This window comes from Bos javanicus, chromosome 20 (genome assembly GCF_032452875.1).
Source record: "Bos javanicus breed banteng chromosome 20, ARS-OSU_banteng_1.0, whole genome shotgun sequence".
Lineage (NCBI taxonomy): Eukaryota > Metazoa > Chordata > Mammalia > Artiodactyla > Bovidae > Bos > Bos javanicus.
Window position 1 is genome coordinate 5,505,129 of NC_083887.1, and position 21,088 is coordinate 5,526,216.

General features: G+C 39.4%; 1 protein-coding gene across 3 annotated transcripts in view; it reads left to right on the plus strand.

Moving 5' to 3' along the window:
- The first annotated feature begins 1,842 nt into the window (after window positions 1–1,842).
- CPEB4 (cytoplasmic polyadenylation element binding protein 4) overlaps window positions 1,843–21,088 on the plus strand; it is a 72,593-nt gene continuing 53,347 nt past the window's right edge. For 2 of the 3 annotated variants that reach the window (XM_061393237.1, XM_061393238.1), the window contains exon 1: window positions 1,843–4,390. In XM_061393237.1, the coding sequence (XP_061249221.1) occupies window positions 3,266–4,390 (1,125 nt within the window). In that variant the 5' untranslated portion in view covers window positions 1,843–3,265. The remainder of the gene's footprint in view (window positions 4,391–21,088) is intronic. The other variant, XM_061393236.1, reaches the window with a different exon arrangement.

Genomic DNA, 21,088 nt, shown 5'->3' on the forward strand with positions numbered 1-21,088 from the left:
GATGCTACAAAAAGGAGAGTCAGGGAAACCATTCTGGAGGAAAGGACACCTAATTAAACCAGCTCAGTCTCAAGGTATGACCAATTATGGGGAATAAACAACAGAGTAAGACCCAATCCCTATCACTCAAGGAACTCAAAGAAGAGTTACAAAGACTCATGTTCAGGACATAAGACAATAAATAAATAAATAAAATCACTGACTAAGATCCCAAACGGGTGTTCTACATGGAAGTATGGGAGGATTGATAAACTGAGGCAGCAGAAGTTGGGGCCATTGAGGAAAGGCTAGGGAAAGGAAGTGGAAGTCATTTCTTTTCATGAGATCTTTCTTAAAAGTCTGTAATCTCTCCTTTTTACTCACTACTTTTGCCATAGTCACTTGTGGATCTACTCTGATTTCTTCATTTTTCATTTTCTACTAAAGGAAAACACTCACTATTCAACATATTTAGAACCTTTGCTGAGAGCAAGGCGTTAATCTAGGTCCTGATGGTGGTCATGTACAAATATGAACAAGACAAGGAACCCTTGAGTAGCAAAGGAATAACCTAAATGATGAAAGTTTGAGAGACATTAGCCCCAAACCAAATGGCAGACCTGAAAAGAGGATTCAGGAAAGACATCATTCTGGTTGGTTTGTTCACTCTTTTTTTTCAGCATCCATTCGCTAATGATTCCTATCTATCAATACAAGGTCCTCTCCTCAAAGAGCCCACAGGTGATCACAGGTCCAGGAGACATAAGTTACCATTACAAAGAGGGTGACAAGCATGAGAAATATACTGGGCCATGGATATTCATTCAAGAGGAATTTCAGAAGACAGAGTTGGTAGCTTTTGAACCGATTCCTAAAACTAAATAAGAGTTTACCTGGTGGAGGAGAGAGGAAACGGAAGGTAAAAAGGACCTGAGATTATATTTGGAGGAGCTTGGTGTGGGACGTTTGGAGGAGATGAGATGTTAAGATATACTGCCCCCAGAGTGCAAAACCCTTGAATATCAGGATAAAAAGTTTGGTCTTTTTCAAGGAGGTAGTGGGCAGTCGTAGAGAGAGCAGAACAGGTGAGGATCCTGGTTAAGATTCTTCGTTTCGGAAATGTCCCCCTAATAAGCGGGTAGGGTACATTAGAGCGGATAGGGACAAGGAGGGCTCGGCCACGGACGCCGACAGGAGCTGTATTTTTGTGCCTGAAACACTGCACCGGACGGGAGCCTAAACCAAGCAGGAGGAGTGGGGGTGGGGGGATGGAAGGTGAAGGGAGAGTCCCGTTTAAGATCCATTTTCAGGACAAGCACATACGCAATTCTAGACACCTTACAGCAGCTAGTAAAACCCGCCTCCTCTTCCAGATCCCTCTGGGGCGGAGCTCCAGCCAAAGCACGAGATGCCTGGGGAACCACGTTTACTCTGGGCAGTCCTCCTGTTCATCCGCGGTGTCATGGGTAGCCACTCCGATCTCCTACTCCTGGACTCTTTTTCACAGTGCTAGGGAAGTCCGTTCTCTTCCGCGCGTCCCTGTACGCTCCACCTGCAGAGCGTGGTTAAGCGAAATAAACAGCGCAGTAGTCCTTTGCCCACACTAAAGATGGCGACTCGCTGGGCTCCCTCTGGGTAGTAGAGCGAGTTCCAGGCTCCAGGCCTCACTGGGCGAGGCGCAGACGGAAGGGGCGTCTCTCGACGTAACTTTTCGACCTTCCTGGGAGGGGACCTGGGTTGTGGGCGTGGCCTTATCTGAATTCTAGCAGCTTATTGGCCTTTAGGCAGGTGGGCGGGGTGTCTGCCCTAACCCACCCCTCCCTTTTCGAACCGGAAGTGTCTCTCGGTCTTTCCAGCTGGTTGTCATTTCACTCGGCTAGGTCCTGAGGAGAAGGACTCAGCCGCGGCTGCTGGACCCGGGCACCGGGAGGCGGCGGCGGCAGCAGCAGCAGCGGCGGCGGCGGCGGCGGCGACAGCAGAAGAGGAAGAGGAGGAAGAAGGAGAGAAGAAGTAGAGCCAGGCGGAGTTCGCAGCTACGACAGCGGGGACTGCGGGACCGGGGTAAAGCGGCGGCGACGACGACGGCCCAGCAACCGTGAGGAGAAACAAAAGCCTTCTAAATTATAGTTTTAAAAAAAATCTGGGGGCAAAAAGAGAGAGAGCAAAGTAGGGAGGCCCTTCTCCTTTAGAACAACTAAGCTAGTGGGGTTTTCTTTTTTCCCCTCTCCCTCCCCCTCCCCGCACCCCCCACCCCCACCCCCTCCGCGGAGAATCGAACTGAGAGAACTGAACAAACCGCCCCTGGGTCCCATGAGGGAAAAAAACCCCGGAGCCGCAGAGAGGGGAAGAGGCCGAAACCGCAGGACCTTCCAGGTCGCCCCCTTGGTCCCCGCACCCCCGGGCCGCCAGCTCGTCCTCGTCGAGTGTCCCTAATCCATCCTGATCGCGACACCCCCACGAGGGAGAAACGGGTGTGTTTCCAAACCATTTCATGGGGGAGAGGAGGCCAGGGGGAGCCCAGGAACAGCGACCGCAGCAAGATCTGCACCCAGAGCTTCAGGAACAGCCCCAGAGGCCAAAACTGCACCCCGTGAAAGAGCAGAAACAGGATCAGGAAGAGCAGAAACCTCCCTGCAATCATCTTTCCATTAGTCAATGCTGATTTCCTCTCCGGCAACCAGGAATTTGCCCCCCACCCCAGATAACCTAATATAATCTATATATATAAATATATAATATATAATGTTCTTAAATTATTCCTGATTTTTTTTAACCAAGCTGCCAAGAAAAGAACCTATTCTCCTCATACCCTATTCTAATTTTTATGTGAGTGAATCTAAACTGCTGAAGAAGACCATATGTGATTGTTAAATTATATATATATATATATTTTTACTCCTCGCAATGCTTATTCTTCTACATCCATAGATGCTTGAGAAGCTGTGTTTTTGTCATTCATGTACGTTTTCCTTTGGAAAAAGAAAGCGCCTATTTTACTAACCAAAGACTTGATTTTTACCCTCTTCATTTTTATTCCCTTCTAGAAATAAGCCTAGTTGGATTCATGTCAGTGTTTTAAGGTTTTTTTTTTTAGTTTTTTTTTTTTTTTTTCTTTCAGAGACCAGAATTCCAAATCTGAACTATTTAGGGTGATAAGCTGCATTTTTGAGCTAGGTAAAAATAAGACGTTTCAAACAAGCAACTTACATTTGGAGTAGAGGATACAAAGGCTTGAGATACTAGTTTGTTGTTTTTTATCTTAAGATTCTGAGCCTAAAAATAATAAATGGGGGATTACGGGTTTGGAGTGCTAGTGCAAAGCAATACTGGGAATAAATCTGCTTTTCCAGTCAGATTCCATCCACATCTGCAGCCTCCACACCATCACCAAAATGCCACCCCCAGCCCTGCTGCTTTTATAAATAATAACACAGCTGCCAATGGCAGCAGTGCCGGGTCAGCTTGGCTCTTTCCTGCTCCGGCTACCCATAACATTCAGGATGAGATCTTGGGATCAGAAAAAGCAAAAAGTCAGCAACAGGAACCGCAAGACCCTTTGGAAAAGCAGCAGCTCTCCCCCAGTCCAGGTCAGGAAGCTGGAATACTGCCTGAAACTGAGAAGGCTAAATCTGAAGAAAATCAAGGGGACAATTCTTCAGAAAATGGCAACGGGAAGGAGAAAATAAGAATCGAATCACCAGTGTTGACAGGGTTTGATTATCAAGAAGCCACGGGGCTAGGTACTTCGACCCAACCCTTGACATCAAGCGCATCGTCTCTCACTGGTTTCAGTAACTGGTCAGCAGCGATAGCGCCTTCCTCCTCTACAATCATCAATGAAGATGCAAGTTTCTTTCACCAGGGAGGGGTCCCGGCTGCTTCGGCTAATAACGGTGCTCTGTTGTTTCAAAATTTCCCCCATCATGTCAGCCCTGGCTTCGGAGGCAGCTTCTCTCCTCAGATTGGGCCTCTCTCACAGCACCACCCTCATCACCCTCATTTCCAACATCATCACAGCCAGCATCAGCAGCAAAGGAGGTCTCCTGCCAGTCCCCATCCCCCACCTTTCACACATAGAAATGCTGCTTTTAACCAGCTGCCTCATTTGGCGAATAATCTTAACAAGCCCCCTTCTCCGTGGAGCAGCTACCAGAGTCCCTCTCCTACACCGTCTTCTTCCTGGAGCCCAGGAGGTGGAGGATACGGTGGCTGGGGAGGTTCCCAAGGCCGAGATCACCGTAGGGGGCTGAATGGAGGCATAACGCCCCTGAACTCCATCTCGCCTTTGAAGAAAAATTTTGCAAGCAATCATATTCAGCTCCAGAAGTATGCTCGCCCCAGCTCTGCCTTTGCTCCTAAATCCTGGATGGAAGATAGCTTGAACAGGGCTGACAACATTTTTCCTTTTCCGGTAAGATTATGTTCCATTAATAGATTAAGGTGAAATAAGGAAATGGCATGGTGTAATATCTATGTAACTAAGAGAGTTTGAATTGTCTGTATTCATATCAGAGCTCTTAGAAAAAGAGTTCATTGTCAAGACATTATTTTGGCAGGAGAGCAGTGTAATTTGGAACAAAATATTCAGCTGTTCTTTTTTTGTAATTTTCTAATTGTTATCTTTCCATAGATAACCATATAAATTAGCATAATTGTGAATACCAGGTAGCTAGTGATGTCATGATTATTAACTGCAGTACCTTTCTAGCCTGACAAGAAAATCGTGGTAGGTTTTTCCCTACTTATTTAAGTGAGAATAAATAATATAAATATATTTCATTATGGAAACTGATTAGCATTTTCTGCCCATATGCATAACTATATACCCTCCCAAATTTGTTTTTCACCACTGATTTGCTGAAAACCAACTACTGAAGTATAGTTTTCTCTCTGGTCATATTTTAAACTTGAAACCTCTCTGAACCATGCAGTCTGAACAGTTTGCAATTATCAATTTGGAAATTCCTATTAAACCTTTTTGCAAATTCTGGCTTGCCTTGTGTCAGTAAGGACTGCTAGAGAAATGATGTAAATATTTTCTCGATCCCCAATTATTTTTGAATACTATGAAACTGTTGGTCTCTGAGTGACTCTTATGATGCCTTTTCACCCATTTGTTTATTTCCCAGTGTTAACACTAGGGTTGTAGATAATTAAACCATTCCTAAAAATAGGTCCAGACAAAGATTACTTGTCTTTTTTGCCACCAGTGTATTCTTATTCTCCAACAGTCACATTGTTTGATGTTTTTGAATTAATGAGCAGCCAGTCTAGTTGATAGATATAAAGGGAATTTCAGAGTTAAATGAGCATCAGATGCCCTACTAAATTTGTTTTTTTTTGGGGGGTATGATCATTTATAAGTGTTTAGGAAATTTATATGGGTTATAAGCTAACATTGAATCAGTCCTCACAGTGAACCCCACAAGGTAAGTTTTATTATTACCCCCATTTTAGAGATGAGAAAATGGAGCATCAGCAAGATATAATAACTTGCCCTAGAGCACACAGCTGATATACAAACTCTAGGCTAAAAAGCAAAGATTAAAACATACTGTGCTATATCTAAAAAGTTATTTGAGAGATCTTTCTGCAAAGGCTAAAACAGATTTCAAAATAGTGATACTGTATCCAGACATGATGTCAGCACAAGTGGGAATTATCTGTTTTAATTAATAATTTGCTCAGAGGGAGGGAAATTTGCTAAGAGAACCCTGTGTCATTCCCAGGAATTAAATATCCATTCTCTAAGGATTCAGGTATAATAGTTAGGATGTATCAAAATGTTTGGTGAAACCTGGTTTTGAATTTTTTTTTAATATTTTTTTTTGCCCAGGTTGAAAAAAGATGTTGGCTTTTGTTTTTAGAAAGGGTTTTTACTCAAACTGAAGAGAGCAATTTTCATGCTTTAGTGATCAGGTAAAAGGCTGTTTAATACATTGGCAATTCCATGAAGTCTGTTTTTAAAAAGTTGGTTTTGATAGTCTTTTGAACATAAATTTAAGGGAAGTTTAATGCAAAGGTAACTTTTGCAAATTATTCATATATTCCAAATTAAAAAAAATCCAAGATGGCATTCTCGACATTTTAACTGGGTTAAGATTAGCTCACAATTGCAAATACTTTTCTTTTTTATTTTGCTACTAATCAAGTGACAGAATGGATTTATGTGACTGCATAGTTTGTTTTCCATTCTCAGTTTAACGACTTTTGATAAAGATTTGATTTGGGAAATTAATTTCAAAGTGACTAAATTATACGTATATGCACATTATTAATATTTTTATGGGGCTGCTGAGATGTGTTTAACATGTGAAATTTTTTCAGTCAGATGATTTCTTAAGAGATTAAGCTGATGTATGAAATAATAATGTAGTAGACTAAGACTGATACTAAAAGATACTGTTAGAAACCAGCTCTTCTCTTAGAATTGTTGTCTGTTATGCTGAGGGTGGAAAAAAGGAAGAGTCAATATACCTGGTTCAAATATGGTAGGATTAGAAACTAAGTTGTAGATTTCTGTTTACCATCCCCACCATTTTTAGGAGAATGTGTGTATTTGTGTGTGTGAGAGAAGAGGAGAGAGAGAGGTTGGAAGGTGGGGAGCTGAGAGAATGGTGATTTGAAAGTCACAATAAATATAAGTGATATGAAAAAATTCTTTATGAAAAAAATTCCTAATTGAGTTTTGAAAATATAAGAAATTAGTAAACTGAGTACCTTGGTGCTTACTTAAATGAATGCAGAGGTGTGTATGTGTGTGTGTTTAAAGAATTATTCTTTAGAAAAAATTTTTGGCCAAAAAAAATGCCATTTTGAGTTGATACGATTACTTGGTTAAATTTGATATGAAAACATTTGAAGGAATGTTTATTTGACTGGGAGCTCAGACACCTAGTTTGCGGTCTTTGCCCTATCAAAGTCATAGCATCTGGGGGCCTCAATTTCTTCATAAAATTGGAGTGGGGGATGACCTAGGTGATTTCTAAGTTCCTTATGATCCTAAAGCAAGCTACTGTGAAATTTAAATTGCTGCAATCACAGTCCATACTTTTTTCTAAACACTGCTATCTTATTTAACTTTATTAACTTAAACTATTAATTTTAGGAAAGATGTTTTAGACATTAGTAATTCAATTTCAGTCGCTATTGAAAAGAATTCCTTATTTATTATAGAGAGATCTTAAAATTTACCGCAGAAATTACAGGATAGAATTTACATGGTTATATTATAATATTGGTATTCAAAGTCTAGCATTGAATTATTATATAAAAAGGAAATAATTTACCTGAAATGTAACTAATACTGGGCAGTGTTTATTTTAGTTTGAAATGAATCAGAATGGTTTTTACATTTGTTTAATACAGGTTTGAGCACATACAGTGAATTAAAATTCATTATGACATTTTAAATTAATTTTTTGGGGGCCAGTCTTAATCTTCTCTTTTATCCATGTTTATGAAACCAGGAGCAAAGATTGAAAATATTGAATTATCTTCTAAATAAGTGATATGACAGGCATATCCTAGCATTTTCTTTGTATTAGTATATGTGCTGCTGAAGCGAGTTAAAGTTCTCATTACGTGAATTCAGATAACGTGCCTCAAATCCAGTTTTCAGATAACTAATGTATATTTAATAATTGCATGCTTATGATAATGTTTTTACATGTATTAATTCATTTCACTCAATAATCCTATGAAGTAAATATTATTGTTATTATTACTATTCACACATGAGATTAGGCTTTTAACCATTATACTACAGTATCTTTTCACATAGACATGATGCAGATGAGGAGTTGGGGAGTGGGGGTAAGAAATGCCTACCAGAAGCATGTAGGTAAGAAGAAAATTTTTACAGTGAATAATTGATATCTGATGATCAAAAGCTAATTATAAAGTTTTGAAAGTGGAAAGTAGTAGAATATATTTGTCAACTTCAAAATATTAAACTTAGAGAATAGTCCTCAAATCAGTGGTTTTTTTTTTTTTTTTTTTTTAGTACATGCTAGATATCAGGCACTGAGCTAGGTGCTTTCACATTTGTTATCTCACTTCCTATATAGGATTTTTCAACCCTATGAGGTTTAATTTTATTGTCTTAATTTCAAAATGAAGAAACAAGGTCCATATCTTGTGAAAAGACATGATTTGACCCTTACTTCAAGAGGAAAAGAATCCTACCTGTCCTGCTGAACACATCGTGTAATCCTGATGTCCAAACCAAATAATGTATTGGGGCACCTGCCAATAATTATATTTGAATATAGCACGTTTTTGGAGGGGTGCCTAGATTTTCTGTCCTTACAGGAAGTAAATGAGAATTGTGTGCTATAGATTCTAGTATTCTCTTACATTCAGCTCAGTTACGTCCCCATCTCTGTTAGCTAAGAACCAAGAAGTAGGCCAAAAAAGAAAAAGAAAACAAAATGAAAGAGGGGAGACAAAATCTGTCGCAAAGATGATCTTAAAACTGGGTTGTTAGGGAAGCATTTTAGGATTTAGAGTCCATTTGCTTTGGTCACCATGGATTTGTTAAGTTGTCTTAACCAGGCAAAATAATTCATGTCACTTTAATAACTCTCCTTGTGTTGTCAGTTTATTGATCTACAAAATTCTACATGGCATCTTATATTTGAAAACAGAGTTACTGCATTGCTTTGTCCAAAAGTCATGGTGAATTATTAAAATTATCTAAAGTGCAACTTTATTACATTACATATTTATCATGTAGTCCCAAGAGAGATCTTTGCATAGGAAACATTTTCTTTGACTTATTATATCTATTTATATTAGAAGAGGGGAAACTCATTATTTTTAAATGTAAAGCATGGGTTGGATGGTTCTGGCTCCAGCAGAATTGATATATTGGCAAAACTTTGGGAAAAATCTATCAGATGCAATTTTACTCCTTTTTGTAGAAAGGCTTTTAACTAGGTTTAATTGCTTTTATGATGAAATCAAAACTTGGGCAGGGTAGTTTTGAAAATTTTTATTTTCTGTTGTGTCTTCAGAAAAGCCATGGAATATCATCAACATACTGTTCAACATCTTTCAGGAAATGCCTCTTTATTTCAAGCCTAGTGAATGTGGTTGTGTTGCTAGTTGCAGTTGGAAAGATGCTGTTTATGAGTTTATGCTTTTGAGAGTAGTTTTTGTTGGTATTCATAAGAAAGAAATGGAAAAGTAGGCTTAAAGTTAACATATGCCTGTTTTGAATTTTGCAGTCTAAATTTATTTTCCGTATGACTTTTCTCTCTTGCTATAAGGAAAATAAGCTTGAAGTACCATTATCACATTTTTTTTCAGCACTACATTGTACTTTAGTTTTTGGTCCCAACATAGATAATATATATAAAATGCATTTCTCAGGGAGCTTGTAACATGAGCATTGATTTTCATTTTTCCTGACAGAAGTCATTTTATATTGTTCAAAGAAAATCGTTCTTGTAGAAATTAAAGTGTATTTTTGCCATGATAAATTTATAGTAATGTATAATTTTTTAGAAGGCTTTTTTTTTTCATGTTTCTCTGTTTTTTTTTTTTTTTAATTTTATTTTATTTTTAAACTTTACAATATTGTATTAGTTTTGCCAAATATCGAAATGAATCCGCCCCAGGTATACCTGTGTTCCCCATCCTGAACCCTCCTCCTTCCTCCCCGCCCCATACCCTCCCTCTGGGTCGTCCCAGTGCACCAGCCCCAAGCATCCAGTATTGTGCATCGAACCTGGACTGGCGACTCGTTTCATACATGATATTATACATGTTTCAATGCCATTCTCCCAAATCTCCCCACCCTCTCCCTCTCCCACAGAGTCCATAAGACTGATCTATACATCAGAAGGTGTTTATAATATTATAATACTTTATAATATTAGAAGGAGTTCCACTTTCAAGTTTTTAGAAAATTCTTAGTATATGGAAATATATAGGTATAGATCCTATTTTTAATCAGTTTTTGAAACTGACACTTGGATAATTACCGAGAAAGGCCATTGTGTGAGGCCAAAAATACAGTATACTGAAGCACAGGTTCTGGATCCAAACAGATTTAAATTTGACTCTGATCTCTATAATAGCTTGACCTTGAACAAGTCACTTAAATTTGGGAAGACAGTACCTCATCAAATATTAGTACCTATAAGTGAAGGGTTATTGTGAGGTACTTTATGTGGCCATATTAAGTAGCTTAGATTTTTTTGTTTAATTTAAAATTAAAATCTCTAATATTGAGTACAATCTTGAAATTAAAGTAATTACAAAAAGCTTTGGTATCTGTGACAGATTTTTGAGCAGTTCTTAATGTTGTATCTTATCATATATTCTACACTTCTCAGAATGTGTCTTTTTTTTTTTTCTTTTTGGCCATTCCACCTGGCATGCAAGAACTTTGTTCCCTGACCAGGGATCGAACCATACCTCCTACAAGGGAAGGGAAGAGTCCTAACTACTAAACTGTCAGGAAATTTCATCAGAATACTCCTTTTAAATAAGCTAGATGCAACCCAGGACAGATAAAACATTTAGCAGAATTATCAGTTTCCTTGAAGAGTTTAAATTGTTTATATACCTAAACTTTTATTAGCAATAGCAGTCTGCATTTTTCAGTAGTCTAAAAGATTTTGCCTATTTTTAAGAAATTTACAACATTTGATTATTTCTGTATACATTAGAGGATACTGTACTTTGATGGGGTTGGTTAAGAGACAGGAAAGGTATCATAGATTTAAATTAGATATGTTTTAACTTTTATCCTGGAATTAAGTTTTTTTTTTTAAATATATATTTTAATTAATTTGTATAATGGGCTTCCCTGGTGGCTCAGCTGGTGAAGAATCTGCCTGCAATGTGGGAGACCTGGATTTGATCCCTGGGTTGGGAAAATATCCTGGAGGAGGGAAAGGCTATCCACTTCAGTATTCTGGCCTGGAGAATTCCATGGAGTGTATAGCCCATGGGGTCACAAAAGTGTCGGATGCAACTGAGCAAATATAACACATTTATTGAGAACTTTCTATGTTATGAGCTAGGCACAGGACTGGATATCTCATAAAAATGGTTTTGATTTGATTTGTAATTATTTCTGATCTGTTCTAATCTTTTAGTTCAATCAGTTCAATCCCCCAGTCATGTCCAACTCTTTGCAACCCCATGAACTGCAGCATGCCAGGCCTCCCTGTCCATCACCAACTCCTGGAGTTCACCCAAACTCATGTCCATTGAGTCGGTGATGCCATCCAACCATCTCATCCTCTATTGATCCCTTCTCTTCCCGCCTTCAATCTTTCCCAGCATCAGGGTCTTTTCCAATGAGTCAGTTCTTTGCATCAGGTGGCCAAAGTATTGGAGTTTCAGCTTCAGCATCAGTCCTTCCAGTGAACACCCAGGACTGATCTCCTTTAGGATGATCTTTGCTAAGTCGCTTCAGTCATGTCCGACTCTTTGCTACCCCATAGACGGCAGCCCACCAGGCTTTCCCGTCCTGGGGATTCTCCAGGCAAGAACACTGGAGTGGATTGCCATTTCCTTCTCCAATGCATGAAAGTGAAAAGTGAAAGTGAAGTCACTCAGCCGTGTCCGACTCTAGCGACCCCATGGACTGCAGCCTACCAGGCTCCTCTATCCATGGGATTTTCTAGGCAAGAGTACTGGAATGATACTAAACCTGCTTTTTTTCTCATTATAAAAATATTAACAACTAGCCCAATAGTTATATTTCATCTTAATCCATGGGTTGTTTAAACTTTAAGGAAAACTAACAGGTTAAGCTTTAGGTATAACAGAAAAAATGTATAAATGGCATTTTAAAATATTTTATTGATGGTTACATTTATAAATATACACATACACATGTGCTTTTTTAAAATTCTGTGATAAAATGGTACCACAAAAGGCAAACTTTAACCTGTGAGTCACAGAATTCAGGTCTCATTATATGTCAAGGACCACTTACAGGTCCTCTCTCATGTTTGTAAACTGAATTTTTAAAGTCTTAAGCTAAACACGTATTTTTCATATTGTAGAATATTTAGATTGGGTAGTTACTGTTTGCTGAATAGTTGCCAGGTATATCCCCATCAGGCTTTCCTGGTGGCTTAGTCGGTAAAGAAACCGTTACCTGCGATGCAGAAGACTGTTTGACCCCTGGGTCGGGAGATCCCCTGGAGGAGGGCGTGGCAACCCACTCCAGTATTCTTGCCTGGAGAATCCCATGGACAGAGAAACCTGGCGGGCTGCAGTCCGTGGAGTTGCAAAGAGTCGGACATGACTGAATGACTAACACACACACACGTATCCCAATCATTGTTTTCTTGCAGATCTGTAATGAGTTATAGTTAATCCCTCAGTATTATACATTTTAAAGCCATGTTTATGTTTAAATATTATGCAGCATGTGCTGTGCTGTGCTTAGTCGCTCTGTTGTGTCCAACTCTTTGTGACCCTATGGACTGTAGGCTGCCAGGCTCCTCTGTCCATGGGAGTTCTCCAGACAACAATACTGGAATGGGTTGCTGTGCCCTCCTCAAGGGGATCTTCCCAACCCATGGATTAAACCCAGGTCTCCCGCACTGCAGATGGATTCTTTACTGTCTGAGCCACCAGGGTAGCCCCATTATACAACATACTTTTAATAATAGATCTTCCAGATGTTTTCAAGGAATGCATCTGCTGCTGGTCAGTAAAATAGTTGCTGTAGCCTTACTGTCTATCAGATCAGATCAGTCGCTCAGTCGTGTCCGACTGTTTGCAACCCCATGAATCGCAGCACATCAGGCCTCCCTGTCCATCACCAACTCCCGGAATTCACTCAGACTCACATCCATCGAGTCAGTGATGCCATCCAGCCATCTCATCCTCTGTTGTCCCCTTCTCCTCCTGCCCGCAATGCCTCCCAGCATCAGAGTCTTTTCCAATGAGTCAACTCTTCGCATGAGGTGGCCAAAGTACTGGAGTTTCAGCTTTAGCATCATTCCTTCCAGAGAAATCCCAGGGCTGATCTCCTTTAGAATGGACTGGTTGGATCTCCTTGCAGTCCAAGGGACTCTCAAGTCTTCTCCAACACCACAGTTCAAACGCATCAATTCTTCGGCACTCAGCCTTCTTCACAGTCCAACTCTCACATCCATACATGACCACAGGAAAAACCATAGCCTCGACTAGACGGACCTTTGTTGGCAAAGTAATGTCTCTGCTTTTGAATATGCTATCTAGGTTGGTCATAACTTTCTTTCCAAGGAGTAAGTGTCTTTTAATTTCATGGCTGCAGTCACCATCTGCAGCAGAAAAATAAAGTCTGACACTGTTTCCACTGTTTTCCCATCTATTTGCCATGAAGTGATGGGACCGGATGCCATGATCTTCGTTTTCTGAATGTCGAGCTTTAAGCCAAGTTTTTCACTCTCCACTTTCACTTTCATCAAGAGGCTTTTGAGTTCCTCTTCACTTTCTGCCATAAGGGTGGTGTCATCTGCATATCTGAGGTTATTGATATTTTTCCCGGCAATCTTGATTCCAGCTTGTGCTTCTTCCAGTCCAGCGTTTCTCATATTGTACTCTGCATAGAAGTTAAATAAACAGGATGAAAATATACAGCCTTGACGTACTTCTTTCCCTATTTGGAACCATTCTGTTGTTCCATGTCCAGTTCTAACTGTTGCTTCCTGACCTGCATACAAATTTCTCAAGAGGCAGGTCAGGTGGTCTGGTATTCCCATGTCTTTCAGAATTTTCCACAGTTTATTGTGATCCACACAGTCAAAGGCTTTGGCATAGTCAATAAAGCAGAAGTAGATGTTTTTCTGGAAATTTCTTGCTTTTTCCATGATCCAGCAGATGTTGGCAATTTGATCTCTGGTTCCTCTTCCTTTTCTAAAACCAGCTTGAACATCAGGAAGTTCATGGTTCACATATTGCTGAAGCCTGGCTTGGAGAATTTTGAGCATTACTTTACTAGCGTGTGAGATGAGTGCAAACTGTCTATAAGAACTTTAAAAAGAACCAAACAAAAAAAGTTGATGTAAGAACATTGCTACTCAGAAAAAGCTATTAATTATTGTATGGAAGTCAGATCTGAGTTTCAACTATGGCTGTGCCACTTGCTAGCTGTGTGACCTAAGGTAAGCTACTCAGCTTTCCTAATCCTTCATTTTCTCATTTCTTTGTCTTGTCTTTTAGAAATAAGATGAAGTATTTCTAATATTTGGCTTCCAAAAGATTCTGCTGATATAAGAGAGAAGGTCATCAACTAGAAATATTAATTCAAAAGTTGGAAATTGCACACATTCAAAATGTGAAAACTGTTGTTTAACTGTTGTGTGGTAATATGTGCTTAACTTTAAAGAAGAATTTTATAAGCTGAACTATAATTTTGTTTAGTAAACTCAGTGCACTAGGGAATCAGCCCAGATGATGCTCTCATTTTCTTGAACACTGCTGGAAAATTTGGTGACCAACTGGTTTTTTTGTTTGTTTCTTCTTTGGGTAAAGTCTCTCCCCTGACCCCCAAGTCTTTTAAATTTCTTACTATGGAAAAATTTAAACATATTCAATAATAGAATATATAGCAAAATCCCATGTACATGTCACCTGGCTTCCAACAATGATCAGCTCCTTGACAGTCCTCTTTCATCTATCTTCCTAACCCTCTCTTCCTGCTTTCATGTTATTTTGAAACATTTCCTAGGTACTGTATCATTTCATCTGTAAATGGTTTGGTATGTGTTTCTAAAAGATAGTCTTTTTTTCCCTCTTAAAAACACACAAATATATCTTCTAGTTGTTTTTTTAAAAAAAGACAGTGAGAAACTGAGGCAAGGCCCATATTTTTGTTGTACCTGCCCAGCCTGTTTTACTGCCCAACCTGATGCTAATCTCTAAAAAAGCCACTATTGGCCACATCTCCCTTCTCAGACAAGAAGAGTGCTGGTGGTCACATGTCTGTCAAAGAAAAGGGAGAGAGATCCAACAAAACACTAGAATATCAGCTGATGACCAGACACTCGGGAGGAGATTGTCCAGTTTTCTCTATGCCATCTCAGCTTTCTCCTGGGTTTATATTTCTGTGAATTTGTGAGAAGCTTCTCCAAAAGGAGAGAGAACAGGAAGGACTCAGAGCTTTTGGGCTATATTTTTGTTTGTTTTTCAGGGGAATTTAAAGGTTTGTGATCTTTTCCAGGCCTTTGGACTGCATCACACTTTTTCATCTCTTGTTTTTCAACCCACAAATGTTTTATGCCTTCTATGGACCGTATGGTGGGAGTGCATGACCAAGGTAGACACTCTCCTCCTCATGAACTGAGGTGTCGGTGACATCTTGCTTTGTGCCTGAATATTGAGAAGTGCTGCCTTCTCAGGAGACACTGGAGAGCTAAGGATCTGAGGGTGGTAGCTATGAGAGCCCAGAGGCTGACAGTGGGTACAGGCTGCCTTTTGATGTTATGGTCAAGGCTCATGGAAGAGAGAAATGTTATGGATTGTGTGGGTTACAGGATACAAACCTCACTTTAGGAATAAAGATTGTGTATTTGGGTGACCATTCTCTCTGATGACTCCGGACCCTGATCACACCCAGCAGATACATAGCAGAGGAATGCTGATTGCCAGTAAGCAGCCAAAGATAGAGGAATGGCCTGAGTTTTAATAGAACTTACTCACTTTCCTGAATTAATGATCTCTTGCCCCAAATAGTATATTAAGTAGGAAAGCTCTTTCCCCCCCCTTTTTTGTTTCTCTATGAAAATGAGCCATAGGAAGTAGCACAGAACAGCTGAATTATTAAGATACAAACAATACCTAATTTAATATGTTGGTTTGGGGCTCTTCTGCTATTGCACTGGAGAGAGAAGGAGCAGAGGGAATGTTTATTGAGTGGATCTCCTAACTGGTGGGTATTGTGCATGATCTATTATGGACTTTATTTCATTTCTCCTCAACCCAGTTTTTATAAGGGACATGTGTGAAGTAAGGGAGATCCTTATTTCACTGATGAAATCAAGGTTCAGAGATATGATGTCAAGACCATTTGTCTAGTAAGTGGTGATTTAAACACAAGTCTTAGAATAGATTTTAGTTATTTTCGTCTGCCAGGTAAAGTGGAAATGAACAAATGGTTAACAAGAAGAAGGGGTCTATTGATTTAGGAACTGACTAATCAAGTCTAGAATGCCAAGTTGTTTTTTTAATGTAGTCAAGTGGTGACAAGAAATATTTATCACTTTAAGGATTTCTAATACTGAACATGAATGTGGTTTATTTAGTGAAGGTGGAATAAAAGCAAATTTTCTCAAGGGCTTTCTGGAGAGATCTGATTCATCAGTTCACATGGGAGAAAATGGAGCTATTGATTCAATCAGGGTAATATACTAAAGACATTGATCCGTTTTGTTATAGTTTATTATTCTATTAGGAAACACTTGGTAGCCTAAGATCTGTAAGACTGTTTGCCTCATTATAAAGTGTTCATAACGAGAAAACACTGACTGAAGAGGGACCCTGCTAAGAAATATGAGATGCTAGTAACTGTAGTTTTTTCCTACTTGAGATAATTACTTCTTTCACTTTAACCTCTGACACTTGTTCTCTGCATTCAGACCCTGTATACAAGTGAAGGATATCATAGGTTGTGACAAAGTTCATTTAATAACGGACCACTTTTCTGAGCTTCTGCTATGAAGTAGACTCCACCACTTACTTGGTGACTTTGAGTGTAAGTAGTTAACATCTCATAGCTTCATGAGAAGCCTAAAATGGGGGCGATAATTGTACCCACTTTACATGATGGTTGTGAGGAACTAGTGTACAGAAATCATGCATCTTTTATCTGAGACACAGAGCCAGAAGAGATGTTAGCCATTTTAATAATGATGGCGGCAATGATGAGGAACTTACTTTGCCCTGCACAGTTGCTGCAGTCTGTGGCTTTGGGGATGAGTGGAGCTCACAGTCCAGGGAAGGAGGGAGTGGGTAGTCATCATAGACTTTGTTCATAAATATGGGCTGTCAGTGTGCTTGGCAGATACGGGAAAAGGGGACTTGTGTTTGCATAGGGATGGAAGGGTCATCTGACAGTGGAATCTTGAAAGTTGACTATATTGTCAACTTTTGATGTCTGTGGCCTTAAATATTTAATCCAAGAAAATATTTACGTTTTGGCAAATTTTGGATTAAAACTGTCATAGTTGCCTTTGATTAATTATGGGCTCTCCTGGCATCTCAAATTTCATATTTTTTTTGGCAGCTGTTATACTGGCACAGACTTTGCCTTTCAGACCAAAATGTTTTCCTTTCCCTTCTTCACCAGGGAGAAACTTCGAGAGTAAGCCAGAAAGAGAAACTTCCATAAGCTAGTACAGATACATAGCAATCTGAGAATGATGCTCACAGTCATGTATGTCTTTATAGGAAGACAGTGAGTAAAGGGTGTAGCTGAATTTTGGCTCTGGTTCTTAAGAATGTCAGTTCACTTCAATTGCTCAGTTGTGTCTGACTCTTTGCGACCCCATGGACTGTAGCATGCCGGGCCTCCCTATCCATCACCAACTCCTGGAGTTTACTCAAACTCATGTCCATTGAGTCGGTGATGCCATCCAACCATCTCATCCTCTGTCGTCCCCTTCTCCTCTTGCCTTCAGTCTTTCTCAGCATCAGGGTCTTTTCCAGTGAGTCAGTTCTTCGAATCAGGTGGCCGAAGTATTGGAATTTCAGCTTCAGCATCAGTCCTTCCAATGAATGTTCAGGATTTATTTCCTTTAGGATGGATTGGTTGGATCTCCTTGCAGTCCAAGGGACTCGTGCTTTAGTCAGGTCTAGTAATGCTAAAACATACTAACTCAAGTATGACAAGACAAGAACCAGTAATGGAGTGGTTATAGTGGTGGTTCTGTTGAAATTGAACTGAATTGTAATTTTTTGCCAATTTATGCATCTTAGAGCTTGGAAGAGAGGACTTTGTTTTTGATTTTGAGAGCAAAACCTTTCTCTTCAAAAGTAAACTGTAAAATAGTTGATATTTAAGCTAGACTGCATCATAATTGTTAAACAGGATGTAAGCTATAAATCACATCCCAAAGTATCTAATGAAATTAACCTGTGGAATGGAATTGCTTAACTCAGTAGTTCTCAAAGCGTGGTCCCCATCTTCACTTGGAAATTTAGTAGAAATGTGAATTCTTGGACCTACTGAGACCTACTGAATGAAAAAGTTTGGGTGTTGCCTCAGTAGGCTGTGTTTCAATAGGACCTCCAAATGATTTTGATATACTCTTAAATATGAGAAACACTGGCTTTTATTGTTCATCTGGATATATTTTTTGAAGTCTACGAAATAGTAATTTTGGTTTGTGGCACAATTGCAGTCAGGTTGTTCATCCTGGTAGTAATAGACCCACAGGTTCATGTGCTTCTTGTGGCTACTTCTGGGAAGTTACAAAAAGCCATGTCATCAGTTACTTGCTGATGTAAATCTTCCTATTTTGCTGTGGCAGTCAGGATTATTCAGGTGTATATTAAAAGGACAGATCTTGCTCTTTGAAATGCTAATTTGTTTTGTCAGAAGGTTATTTTTATCAACTTTGATTTTCATAGTGGCTTTTGTGGTTTTTCCTTTAGAAATTGCCCTGTGAAGTAGAGATGACATAAATTGAAACCAACCAGTTGCGATGCAACTCAATGTATTAAATACAACAACTCAGGTTACCAAAAAAAAGAAAAAAAAAAAGATCTCTGCATTGTAATTAAGTTTGCTTTGCTGAGCCTTGAAAATAATTGGTGGTCTTTTATTTTCATTCGTGGTTGTTAAGCTCACATTTCTAAAGTCAGGCTGGTGGTTCAAATTCTGCATTCTCTGCTTAACCTGACACTGATAAAGTTAGTTAATCATGCTAAGCTATGCCGTCTTATCTGTGAAATGGGATAATAACTGAACACTTACTGTATAGAATTTTTGTGAGGACTAAATGAGATTATGCATGTAAAGCATTCAGTTCAGTTCAGTCGCTCAGTCTTGTCCGACTCTTTGTGACTCCATGAATCACAGCATGCCAGGCCTCCCTGTCCATCACCAGCTCCTGGAGTTCACTCATACTGCATTAGATCTTGATAAATGTTACCTGATACTATTACTGTTACTACCATTTCTGCTCCTGTGGTTGGCTGTAGTTAACCTAGAGATGCAAGTTAGGTCTCTTAATTTGTGGACCACATCGATCTGTCATCTCAACAGGAAGAAGGAAGATAAGGCTTCTCTCTCTCTCATGTTTTTAGTGGCTCTGATATTATCCTATATTACCTATGTACATTTTGTTGTTTTTTTTTCATTTATTGAGTCATACTTGAGTGCCTCCTGTTTGCTAGGTACTAGCAATGGCACCCCACTCCAGTACTCTTGCCTGGAAAATCCCACAGAGGAGCCTGGTAGGCTGCAGTCCATAGGGTCGCTAAGAGTCGGACATGACTGAGCAACTTCACTTTCACTTTTCCCTTTCATGCATTGGAGAAGGAAATGGCGACCCACTCCAGTGTTCTTGCCTGGAGAATCCCAGGGACCGGGGAGCCTGGTGGGCTGCGTCTGTGGGGTCGCACAGAGTCGGACACGACTGAAGCGACTTAGCAGCAGCAGCAGCAGCCAGCATGTCCCTCACCCCAGGACCCTTAAGGCAGGCAGAGTGTCTCATTTATTCTAATACGTATCTTAATTAGTGTGGTCTTTTGACTGCCATGACCATTATTTTACCCAAGGTAGCGCCACCTGCTTTGGAGTGAAACTTGGGCTCTTGAATCCAGACTAAGCTGCTGAACTAAGCAGTAATCTATCTGTGCAATAAACTGTGTTTTTCCCTGGTCTTAGTTTTTATCATTAAATTGAGAATTGTTTAATTGCTCAGTTGTGTCCGACTCTTTTGTGACCCCATAGATTGTAGCCCCTCAGACTCCTGTCCATGGGATTCTCCAGGCAAGAATACTGAAGTGGGTTGCCATTTCCTTCTCCAAAATTGAGAATAATACAATCTAAATTATAAGGAGGTTTGAAGATTACTAATGACAGTATTTAAAAACTACCTAGAATATTGTCAGATACTTAGTAGATTCTCAATAAAGACTAGATCTGCTTTTCTCTGTGGGCTGCCAAGATAAACTGGCAGTGGCGGGTTGAAGCAAATAGAGTTGTCAGTGTTTTTGTTTTGTTTGAGCTTTTATTGGAAATCAGGACATTCCCCCTTTAACAAATTGTTTTTTTTACTTTTTTGATAAAGCTTGTTATTTTGCATTATGTATAGCATAATGAAAACATAGTGACTGTCCTTTTAAGACTTACAAGAGTTCATTTTCTTATTAATAAGATTAATTAACTCCCACCTTTTTGTGGGCAAGAAGTTATAAACTTTCATCAGTCATCCTCGTTCACATCTTAGATTCCTGCCAAACTCATTATAATTTAAACTGCAAATCTTGAAAGAGCACAGACTGTTTTAGGATATGGGAAAGCTAAAATACAGATGTATTTTGTTGCTGGGAAAGGAACCTTAGAGGTTTAATTAGACTCTTTCCTATTTCAGATCAGGAATGAGGTCTAGAGGATGAAAGTGCTCAAGCTCACATGACATGTCACACTTCCTAATGTCTAATGCTCCGCGGATTTAGGCTGATGTTCATATTTTGGTCACCATCTCAAGTTAAATTAAGAAGAGCTATTACTTAACAGAATTTCTATTTTATAGTTAGTTTACTTTCTGGGAAATGAATTCTAGAAAATAAATGATTATGATGTTTGGGTTAATTAGTAAGCCAAAAAGGCAAAATCAAAGGATGAAACATAGAAATCAGAACACTCTTGATTTGACACCCTGGTTTTTGGGCAGAAAAACCAGCATTGTTTGTCTACTCTTATTTCTTGGGTTTATTTGTGTCTGTTCCCCTCCATCTACTTCTTAATGGCACAGATGTTTACACTTTAGTCCTTTTGGTAAAATTGGGTATTTAAAATAGAAAAAAATCAGTGAGAGAGTAATCAAAAATGATAAACTTTGGACCCTGCCTGAGAACAGAACATTTGCTTGGCAAAATATGTGGCTTGAATTACTATAGCATCATAAGAAACAAAGTGTTA